Source organism: Vigna unguiculata, chromosome 10, assembly GCF_004118075.2.
Source record: "Vigna unguiculata cultivar IT97K-499-35 chromosome 10, ASM411807v1, whole genome shotgun sequence".
Taxonomy (NCBI): Eukaryota; Viridiplantae; Streptophyta; class Magnoliopsida; order Fabales; family Fabaceae; genus Vigna; species Vigna unguiculata.
The window spans coordinates 33,026,625-33,038,600 of NC_040288.1; the positions used below are offsets into that span (position 1 = coordinate 33,026,625).

An 11,976-nucleotide genomic window follows, 5' to 3' on the forward strand; every position below is an offset into this window, starting at 1 on the left:
TTTTTTAACATCAGTTTTTGATTCATGTATCAGTTTTATCACCATCTGAACTTTTGAGTAGGATATGACTCATTAAGCTAAGTATGAACACAAATTGAAAAAGCTTTTACGTATTCTCTTTAAATTTCTTTTACATTCCCACTGTGTTTACCATGAATCACAACTAAAATATGGTTTCGTGTCTTCAATGAGTAGCAGATGGCCAATTTATATACCGAAAGTGTGATAAACATTGTTTGAAACATTTTCAAATAACTTAGAAGTTGAATGCACTAATCTTATTTTATTATGCGATATAAGGGTCAAAGTTTGACACCTAATAACAATTATTTATGTCCTTTGAAAATAACACTCCCTTGTAAATCAATATTAATTTACATATGAATTTCAAGATATGTATACTTAGACTATACTCACGTTTTAATGAACTTAAAAACTCTTATAAAAAAAAAATCTATTATGAAGTGTTTATCTCAACTAACAAAATATAAACACTATTAAAACATTGACAATGCAAATTAATAAAAGTATTTATTAAAATTAAAATATATTATATTGATTAATTCCTTTCAAATGCTGCAATTTTTATTGTATATTGATTTATTATGTAACTCAATCTATCTTTCAGGATTTTAAGATCTTATTGACATAATTGTGTTATTTTTGTTTAAGAATGAGATTACTGTAAATTTTGCTAGTAAAAATTTTGGTATTTAGTTTGTGATTTGTGCTTGTAAGGTGTGATTTAATATGGAGCTCCAATGGATGATCAAGGATTTACAGATTTATTTTGCAATTAAAATATACCAAAATTTAATTAGATGACTACAATATACACATAATAATAATAATAATAATAATAATAATAATAATAATAATAATAATAATAACTCAATTAAATATATATATCGATCACCATATAAATTTATAACGATCTTGAAACTTAATTAAATATAAAAGAGAATATATTCCTTCTTTTTGAAAGTGTTATTACGACACATTTGTTTGTCGGCATGTACATCCAAATTAACAGGGAACTTACCAAAGTCAATACCATTGTGTCTTCACAAAATCTTCTTGCAATTGATGCATGATAGAACTTTCGTGGAAAAAATGAAGCAACAACTGAACATCTCAAAGTAAAGCACCCAGCTTTTGCTTAATACAATGCTCTACAGAATAAAGTGTTGATTTCAAAAGTCATTGTGAAACGTTTCATTGTTCAAAATTGCCAAATATGTTGTGTATTTACGAAACAGCTTTGGAGTTGAACAAACGTCAATGAAGCTTAATTAATCTAGTTTATAAGAAAAAGCTATGCAAATTTGTGTAACTAAGTTCAAAAATTAGTAGTTAAGCGTGTTATAAATTTCACTAAAGAAGAGTATCTACCTCCACCAATTGTTGCTTCTCAACAGAGCATCTGTATTTCGCGATGAACATTATTGGTGATAAGTTATATATATTTCTCATATACGGTTATGGGCATGGTTATGGCATATGGTTATTGGGAGATTATGGTTCTATATGGTTATATGACATTAGTCTTACACATATAAGACCTTAGACACCACTTTTACACCAAAACCTTAAGGCAATGTTGTTATGGGTCTTTATTCTTATATAGTGTTTAACTTTGTCTTTTCTATCCAATGTGGGACTTTTTGACTCACACTTGGACTATTCCCAACATCTCCCCTCAAGGGTGAGTCCCTTGTTTTTTTCTTTTTTTCATATGGTATATTTCCCTTCAGGTGTGTATGAGTGACCCCTTTGGTTATGGTTATGCGGTCAGTCACTCCGAACCATCGGCTCTGATACCACTGATAAGTTATATATATTTCTCATATACGGTTATGGGCATGGTTATGGCATATGGTTATTGGGAGATTATGGTTCTATATGGTTATATGACATTAGTCTTACACATATAAGACCTTAGACACCACTTTTACACCAAAACCTTAAGGCAATGTTGTTATGGGTCTTTATTCTTATATAGTGTTTAACTTTGTCTTTTCTATCCAATGTGGGACTTTTTGACTCACACTTGGACTATTCCCAACAATTGGAACACCAGGAATCTGCAATACAGAAATCCAAATATCAAAACAAACCAAACATGAAAAGTAAAAAATGACGTTACCTTCCCAATTCTACTCTTCAAGTCCCGATCACATGTTGCAACAATGTAGCACTTGTGCCTGTTGAGATTTAAAAATATCACAATCCCAAATGATAGGAAATTTACAAGGTTCAAACAAATCCCAAATGAACAAAAAATAATTGAAAATTTGTTTTTCCATTCCTCAGGGTCGTAATTCAAGTAAACAGAACAGTAAATAGACTATTTCTCGTCCAGCCTGAAGAGCCATTTATCAGTAATCAAATTGCTAAACAAGGCCGTTGCAGCATAAGTACCTTCATTAGTATTCTCTCAAATTGAGGATCCTTGGCAATCATGTTATGCATAAAAAGGACAAATAAAACGATAGTAATATAATTTCTTTCCTCCCCTAGATTAAGAGACAACCTTCGTAAATTTGTTTAAAGAGATATGTTTTTCCCTTTCTGATTAATTCAAATTTGTACCTGACCCCCTACAGATATATCCAAGAGAATTTGATAAAAGATTGTGTTGTGTGAGAAACAGACAGACACTAAAAAATCTGCCATAACTGAAATGCTTTAGTATTTTTATCCCGTAATAGTGTTAGTGTTAGATCATGAGCGTCATATGCATATTAGCGCATGCCATCTACATATAGTTGCAAACATATCACATACTGCAAATTTGAACAGTGTATTCCATGGAAAATTGCGTATGTATAACCAGAATGATCATTTGTTTATTAGAAAGAGAGAAACAAAAAGGTATATATTAAGGCAAAACAAAGCACACTCACTCTAATCTAAAATTGGTATCCACCAAAATCCCGTAAGAAAAGCAAGTTGCCGCAGAATGACTAGGACTAAATAATACAAATTTAAACCAACAGAGAAAGGGAGAAAGCAATAGATTCAGGGCCAATTAAAAGGGGGGCTAGGAGTGAGAATCGAACCTGACGTGTCTCTGGGTAACTTTTCCTTCATAAGATTTTTCTTTTCTTAGTTAAAAACCTCTTCTTCGTAGCTCAATTAGATAGGATTTCAAGAATTGACAATAGAACAAAACCAAGCACAATGAAGGAACCAGCATTCGGTGAGAGAAAGAAAAACCTAACCTATAGATTTTCCTGGAAGTGACAACCTTTCACAATAGCAAACTTTGGTTCCCTTTTAGCTTTACCCATCATCAGCGCAGAGAAAGGGCTATATTATCCAAGACCCAGGCCAGAACCATATCAATATCAAATATTACATTTAAATTCACAAATGTAACCACCTCCCAAATTACCTATTTTGTTAAACACCATAAAAATTGAATTGAAATATCAGAATACAATGAATAAAACACAGCAGATTCAGTTTCTTAGCATAGCATCGAAACTGAATGAGCCCACTTCATGAAACGGTGTTCATGATCAGGTTTTCAATGAATTCACGTGAGTTATTGAAATTGAAAGAATCTAACTACAAGCAAGCAATAATAAAGTTCGGAACTTGGTAAGATTGCGATGCTTCTAGTGCATGTGTAGAGCATCCAACAGAACAGCAAAAAAAAAAAAAAAAGCAAACAAAATACCATTAATGAAAAAAAATTCAGTAGGCAGAAGCTTTAACTTGACAGCTGAAGGAAGAGAACCTGCATGGGTGAGACCATTGGCACGTGAGAAAGTGAGACCGAGTGCAGGTTTGCCATCAGGGGTGGATAGATTGGCTGTCCAACGGTCGATGGAAGAAGAAAAATAATATGAAGGACCAATACTAAACCGATTCACTTGTTACAAAACAAGAGAACTTGATAAAATATTGAAGAAAAATATAAAACATAATACAAATACAAAAATGGAGAAATCCAGTTCTTACCTTAGTTGTAATCTAAGTTCATAGTCACAAAATGAAGCAAATAAGATAAACAACAATGGTAATGCAGAGGAGTGTAGATTTGAGAGATACGAGTAGGTCATCTTATGAGCATGGCTAGGCAGTGTCATTGTGCAAGCCCTCTGACTGTGTCTAACGATAGACTAATATATATTACAATAGATAAAGGACTAAAATAAACCCATTAGTAGGGAGGTGTTGCCAAAATAAAGTCAGCTTAGATGAGTAATTTTTCTAGGTATTTTGAATAAATGGTGTTAACATGGCAATCTTGAACTCCAAACACCAACATACTTGCAAATAATTATTTTGGATGATTACATAAAGTTACTATCAAAATCAAATTTATATATCTATTAAATGTTAAGTATAAAAAAAACTAAATAAATTTTTGTGGTGCCAATTTCTAAACAAATTAATTTTGGAGGTACCGAAAACTAATAAAATCCTATTTTTAATCTATTAAATTGCCACTCTGAAATAATATTTTTCACTTCTTTTATATTCTTCTTCAACCCAACCAAACTATGGAACTAATTTTACTTAGGCTTAAACGTAAACGTTGTTAAAGGGTTAATTCAAAGCCGGTCCTTTCCTCCCAAGCTTCAAGCTATAACAAAATTGAAAGCATTGTATGCTTGTGTTGTGGTATTTGGTAGGTACCATTGCGTCATTATGACAACAATTATATCCCCTACCAAGTAAAGAAATGGCCTGCTAGAATATATGTTTAATCATGCAAAATCTCAAAGCAACATCCAGACAAAATAAAAGATGGTCTTATGACAGATTTCTGCAATGTTAAAATAGTGTTTGGTAAGGAGAAATTGCACTCCACAAACATAGATTATCTTTTGACTGTGACCTGAGATATTGTCAGAGTTGTATGCATAAAAAAAAGACAACTCAAGGAAAAAAACAATAAGAGAGCTCAGAAACATTATCTTCATTGACCTGTGTGCGATGACCAACAATTGACCCACCCAATTGGACAGAATTTTTCACCAAAGCCCTTTTGAATGTGCAACAGACAGGAAACGAATCTGAGTCTAAACCGTGGCAGGGTTCTATTCTACCAGTGGTACTTCTTGATTACATATTCTCGTCTAATATTTAATATCTGTATAACATTGCAATGAACACAATGGTCTAGCTATCCTTTGTTGCCAAAGAACTAAATACACGAAATAGACTAATTTGGTAATTGGTAATATTAGGGTCCAAATGACAGGCAATGTTAATTTTAATAGCTAATTGATTAAGAATTGTCAATTGTCAAATTTGATCTTGTGTATTATTATGAACCAAATTCATTTGTGGTGTTGAACTTATAGACTAGAGTGATTTTAGTGCAAAACAAAATGGGGAGAAATGGTATTTATGCTTTTGAAATGAAATATTTCCAAGAAATATACATCCTCTTTACTAAAATTTATCAAGGGAGCTTGGTAAAAAATACATATCTGATATCTCCTTACACTTGACAAGCAGCATTGGCTAATCACTTTACCCCAGTCAGAGTAGTTTCGGCGTATCCCTCGTCTAGATGATTTTTGAGGATGTTCCTAAGGTACTCTACTTGTTCAAACGCCCCTTGAGTTTCCTCCCACTGTAAGAAAGAACACTATCATCAATAAATTCTTTTGTGACAAATCAATATCCTATCAATAAAAAACACTTAAATTGTATGGCTGAGGAACAACTCCTACCCTGGAACTGAGCGTTAGAGAGGTAATATGTTTTTTATACTCAAAATGACAATTTAGGATGCATCTGGGGTGAACTTGATTGGTTATTCCTAAACAAAATTTAGAATAATGAAAGGTTTATGATAAAATGTTTCTGCATGGTGCAATTTGAAAGATAATCACTACAACAGTATGCCAAAAGGCATTTACATTGCCAAGAATAATATTTTTCAAACAATACTTTGTTTTGTATCCCGCATGTGTGCTAGTAAAGATGTGAGTTAAACTGTGACAGCTTCACAGATATATGGTTTTTTTTTTTTTTTTTAATTTTGTATGAGAAAAATACCAGGGAATTAGTAGAAGAGATATGTCTGATCTAAGAAATAAGAGATCTTACCTCCAGATGGGATACAGATGCGACTTTCCAACCACAAGCAGTGATGTATCGACGTTTTAACATGGTATGTCCTAATGGAACACCTAATAGGCAGAGATATAAAATAACAAACCATTAGCTAAGATTCAACTAGATCTTATAGAACAGAAGGTTACAAATTTGACATACACAAACCAAATACACACCAGTATTTCTCGAGAAGTGAGTTGGACCATCAATCTCCAAAGCAAGCTTCTTATCAACAAGCACAGCATCCAAAGTGTAACCATCCACAACATATTCTTTGACCCATTCCAGGCCAGTGCTTATGAGTAGGCGTCCAACCTCTTTTTGAAATGATGAAGTTATTTTCTGATTAAACCTTTTAGTTTTTCCAGCAAGGGCAACTTTCTCCTCAAACTCACTACATAATGACAACTGAAGATGTGGGAATTCAAGCTTCAAGCACTGGTTTACAAGATGAACTTGAGAAGCAAACATCATATCCTCCCTGTAAAACTCTGAAACCCTTTGCTCCTCATAATCGCAGAGAGTTTTCCAGACATGAGAGAAGAAACTCCTATCCATTTGTCCAAAGACCGCATAGGACCAAGCTATTGTCCCAAGCTGGTCCCTCGTTAAAGTGAGTACAGGAGAGCTCAGAGATCCATTTGAGGCACCAGTTCTGTCAAAACTGATTTGTTCATCATTACTCGATGTCTTTTCACTTGTGCAACTTCTCAATTGGCAACTATCTTTGAAGACTATGTCTAAAGAATCAAATACAAGGTCAACTGGCTCATATAGCGAAGCAAAAGCCCATAAAAGTTGAGCTAGCTCTTGTTCTTGAAAAGTGTGAATTATGTTTGAAGCCCTTTTCGACAACTCTGAGAAAAGATCAGGAGCAGAATGCTGCATTGCAGCAAAGGCACCTGCTATATTAGCAATGTTTTGGGAGTTGAAATCCCCAACCTTGGTCAGTGCAACCTCTGCAATTCTATCCATTTCTGAAAAATAAAGCAGTTCACCTCCAATTTTGGACAGTGCCCAAGATATGTTAGAGATTCCTTGAGCAGAGCACTCAGGTAAGGCTGTCATCGCAACACTCACAAGCATAGACATCTCTTTTTGTCGAGCAAAAGCCAATCTTCGAGTTCTCGTCATAGTAACCTTCTCCATATTCTTAGCAATGCGATGAAGAGCAGTGGCAATGTTCAATGGGGACAGAGGAGAAGGGCTTAGGCCTTTTGCAACCGCAACAATTGTTTCATATGTTATCTCTAAAACATCATCTGCAGTCTGTGCTTCAATGATTGCTTTATTCAAGTTGACTTCTTTTCTATGATCAGATGGCCCGGAGAATTGAGAAAGCCTATTGACAAATTCTTCCTTTGCTTTTTCCTTCTTTTCTATAAACAGTCCATCAGAAAACATACTCACTCTCCTTTTCAAATCGTCAACATCATTCAGAGGTTGGATAGGCTGTGGGAACTCTTCCTCCAAGCCAAAGTCAAGATCTTCGATATTCTCAATTTTCTTTACTATTTTCTTCTTGCTTTCCAACTTCTTCTTGTCCTTCTTTTTCTTCTTAACCGTAACCAAATCTTCAATCAGATGACCCATGCCCCTTGCTTCAATTGATTTCAGGGCCTTCTTTCTGGCCCTCACACACCAATCCATTTCATCAGTTTCTTCAAGCAACTTTGACCTCTGCACTTTTTCCCTTTTCTTAGTGGGAGCCCGGTAACCAAACGGATCAACTTCCCCAAGAAACTCAGATTCCCACTCCACATTAGATTCTTCTCCATCACCACCATTATCCAGTGCATCAACACCAGCTCTCCGGGAACTAGCGCCAGTGTCTCTACCCAATTGTGTGCAATTACTTCTCAGGGTGCAGGATTCAGGTTTTCGATTTAAACTCCCAGTTCTAGTTGTAACCACTGGGAAAGTATAACCAAGTCTCGGAGTGAAACCAAAGGGTTTTAAGCAACTTTGGTTAAGCAAGGAATTCAATAACCCTTCCATACCTCACCTGAAGAAAACAAATTCAACCAAATAGGTTTGACCATGCAACTAAACAAAAAGAAGAACACCACTAAAATTCAAATATCATCCATAACTATTCAAAGGACAATAACACCAAGTGAAACAGGGAAAACAATAAAAAAAAACAGCCTCTGGTTAGAAATTATTTCTATGAGCAGATTTTGAGATGAAGGGAAGAAAAAGAAAAGCAAAAAGAGAGGGATACCCCATTCCCTACCTTCGAAGAGAAGGAGAAATTTCAAGTTGGTCTCGCTCTCACTCACTCACACACACACACACACTCTTTCTCCTTTTGCAACTGACGGCTGGAGTGCAAGAGAGTGGCTCCTTCTTTGCTGTTCAAGTTATCCTCTAAAGTGGTTGTTTCTCACGGGTATGGTTCCATTAACCTTAATTAGATCCTAATCTAGGTTTTAAACATATTATATTGCTATTGTAAGAAATCTAACTATGGTTCTTAATTCATGTTTTATATTTCAGGATAAATATTTTTTTTTTCACTCTTCCTAAAAATTAGAATTAGTCTTTATTGAAAATTTTAAATCAATAATTTAATTAAAATAATTAAATTCACATACTTTTAAAAATAAAAAATTAAATTAGTTTAAAATTTTAAAAAAAAATTAATTTCAATTTTTAATATATTTAATTCTATATTTAGAGATTATGATAATTAAATATAGTTAAGAAGGTTCATTAGAATCAATTAAAAAATAATCGATCAAAATCAATTTTTTCTATAGTTCAGATTAAAAATAAAAAATCCAACAAATTTATCTGTGTGAATCAGTAAAACCAGTGTACACACTGTTTAAATCATGAAGTTGAAATTTAGTTCATATAAAATACTATATACACCGTTAAATTCTTGCTGGTTCTATTTGTTTTGCATCACTGGATTAGAGAACTAGAAGAAGAGTAACTTGGTTTCATTTATTTTAATCCAAGAAAGTTACGAAGCGGGTTTAAATGAAAAAAAAAAAAAAAAGGATGTGGTTTCTCCCTGTACCACAAAAACATTCTTCAGTATCCCCAAAACATTTTTTAAATTTCTGTCTTTGCCCCTCATTTAAAATTTCTTCAATAATCCACCCACCCTTGCACTCCCAAACGTGCAACCCAAAGAATACCCACCCACATCTTGCACCCCAAATTAATATCCAGATCCTACACCTTTTGATTTACCCTTTTCCCTTTCTCTTGCGGCACACTTCCTCTACTCCACTCTGCATTGAATTTTTCTTCCATTTGCATCACTCTTGTATCATAATGTTTTTGTGTTTTTTTTGTCCAGTTCGGTTTTGTATACATTTTTTGTTTCTGAAAATGGTTACCGTAGAGGTTGACATATGCTTCAAAGAACTCTATTGCATATGTCGACATCCATCTCACTTTTTTTTTCGTTTTCTGCTCATTGCGGATGTCGACATCCGTTTCAGAGATTTCTATTGCGGATATCGACATCTATTTCACTTTTTTTATTTGTTTTTTGTCATTGCGGATGTCGACATCCACTTTGCAAATTTGAGTTGCGGATGTCGACATCAGTTTCATCTTTTTTACCATTGTGGATGTCGACATCTGTTTCACAAATTTGAATTGCGGATGTCGACTCCATTTCGTAATTTTTTTGTTTTTTTGCCATTGCGGATGTCGACATCCGCTTCAGAGATTCAAATTGCGGAAGTCGACATTTGTTTCCTATTTTTAATTTTTTTTCCAAAATGTTGGCTTACGAATAGTTTGACCACGTAGTGGCGAAGAAGTAGTCTCTGGTGGTGGTTTGTGTAAGATGATTACATGAGTTAGTGCTACTTTCCCGAGAAAGAAAGAATCAGCTTTCTCTTATCAAACCTTGTAAACATTGGTTTCAGTTATCACGATTCTTTTGAATATCATATAAAAGAAGAGAACCAAATTCTGCATAATCTTGAATCTCAACACACTAATTCATGCTCAATATTTTTGTGTCGACATCCGTACTACCCAAAAAAACAAAAAAAAATAACCAAACGGATGTCGACATCCGCAACACAATTTTCTGAAGTGGATGTCGACATCTGTAATACAAAAAATCAAAAAAAATTATGAAACAGATGTTGACATCCGTAATATGAAAAAAAAAAGAAATGGATGTCGACATCCACAACACAATTTTTTGAAGCGGATGTCGACATCCGTAATACAAAAAATAAAAATAAAAATACGAAATGGATGTCGACATCCGTAACACAATTTTCTGAAGCGGATGTCGACATTCGTAATACAAAAAAAAAGAAACGGATGTCGACATCCGCAACATAATTTTCTGAAGTGAATGTCGACATCTGTAATACAAAAAAACAAAAAAAAAAGAAAAAGAAATGGATGTCAACATCTGCAACACAATCTTCTGAAGCGGATATCGACATCCATAATACAAAAAAAAAAATAAGAAACGGATGTCGATATCCACAACTCAATTATCTGAAACGGATGTCGACATCCGCAATGGTAACAAAAGTAAATTTTGATGTATATCAGTGATAACAAGGTAGAAGCAAAGAGCTTGAAGCACAGATGGAAGAAACAGCTTGAAGCACAAATGGAAGAAGCAACTTGAAGTAGGGACCACTGGGACCACAGGTGGGAGCTTGAAGCACAAAGACACAGGAAGCACATAGCACCACAAATATTGGGAGGAAATGGACACTGAAGAAAACGAAACGGGAGGAAAGTTGGGGGTGCAGGCACTCACAGAAATAAAAAGAAGACGACCGATAACAACGCAATAAATTTACTTTCACTGCTTTCAACCACCAAGATAGGTAAAATTAATTAGAGACAAAAATGTAATTATTAATGATAAAGAAGAAAGGTTGAGGGTGCAAGGAGAAACCCCAAGAAAGGAACGAGGTAACACGCCAATCTGTCAGCACACCCATTAATAATACGGGTCAAACTATTCAACCTGCCAGCACACCAAAAGAATTGCATTGGCCCGTTTACATGTCCAATTGAATGGTACTATTTGCTAGAGATCAAACTAAATCCATAACCTATAAAAAGATAGCAAGCTAGCTATACATTAATACATTAGATATAGAAGATTTTTCCAAAATCGTTATTTTGAATTCAGATAAAAAACATTTTAAAAAATGTTAATATATTTAAAAAAAAATACATTATTACAATTTAAGAATTTAAGTATTAAATTCAAATAGGTCAAAATTTATTAACTTAAAACCCATACGTTTTTAATTTTTTTAACCTAAAACGATGAATTGAGTTAACTTAGACTCAAACCATACAAAAATATGTATGTCTTACATCTATCAAGTAAATAATAAGAAGAAGAAGAAGAAAAAACAGTCACATATTTGTTTTGTTGTATAAATTATAGTTTCCATGGACTAAACAGCACAGAAAAAAAGAGAGCTCAGAGTGTGCATTTGTCTCATCTAGGTTTTTAAGATGAACACTGACTGACTCTTCAATCAAATGCTTTGATCTTCACAGCTCTCAGAAATGTGCACCAGCCGGGAATCGAACCCGGGTCTGTACCGTGGCAGGGTACTATTCTACCACTAGACCACTGGTGCTTTTGATTTTTATTGGAAAACATTTTTTATATATATAATCTAAGAACATCAAATTTGTTTGAATACAATAAAGTATATAAATTATAAATAATAACTCCAGTTATGCTGAAATAATCTAGAATATGTATTTTCATAATCAAATATTTAATATTTTACAATTTTTTTTTTATAAAAGATGTTTAACAATTTTATAATGACGCAAATTTTGATTCCAACCAAAAGGCAAAGCATTGATTCTTTTCTTCAGATTTTATACTTAGTTTAAACCAAACCAAACTTAATTACATTTTAC

General features: G+C 33.7%; 1 protein-coding gene and 1 non-coding gene across 2 annotated transcripts; both read right to left on the minus strand.

Moving 5' to 3' along the window:
- Nucleotides 1–5,349: 5,349 nt before the first annotated feature.
- Nucleotides 5,350–8,482, minus strand: LOC114166854 (RAP domain-containing protein, chloroplastic). Its single transcript, XM_028051722.1, has 4 exons — nucleotides 8,321–8,482; nucleotides 6,261–8,089; nucleotides 6,076–6,158; nucleotides 5,350–5,596 (listed from the first exon to the last, which is right to left on the minus strand). Exons 2-4 carry the CDS (start codon nucleotides 8,080–8,082, stop codon nucleotides 5,489–5,491), a joined length of 2,013 nt encoding a protein of 670 aa, XP_027907523.1. The 5' UTR covers nucleotides 8,083–8,089; nucleotides 8,321–8,482; the 3' UTR covers nucleotides 5,350–5,488.
- A 3,131-nt stretch (nucleotides 8,483–11,613) lies between these two features.
- TRNAG-GCC lies at nucleotides 11,614–11,684 on the minus strand. Its single transcript has one exon. It is a non-coding gene; the product is annotated as a tRNA-Gly (tRNA).
- Nucleotides 11,685–11,976: the final 292 nt, after the last annotated feature.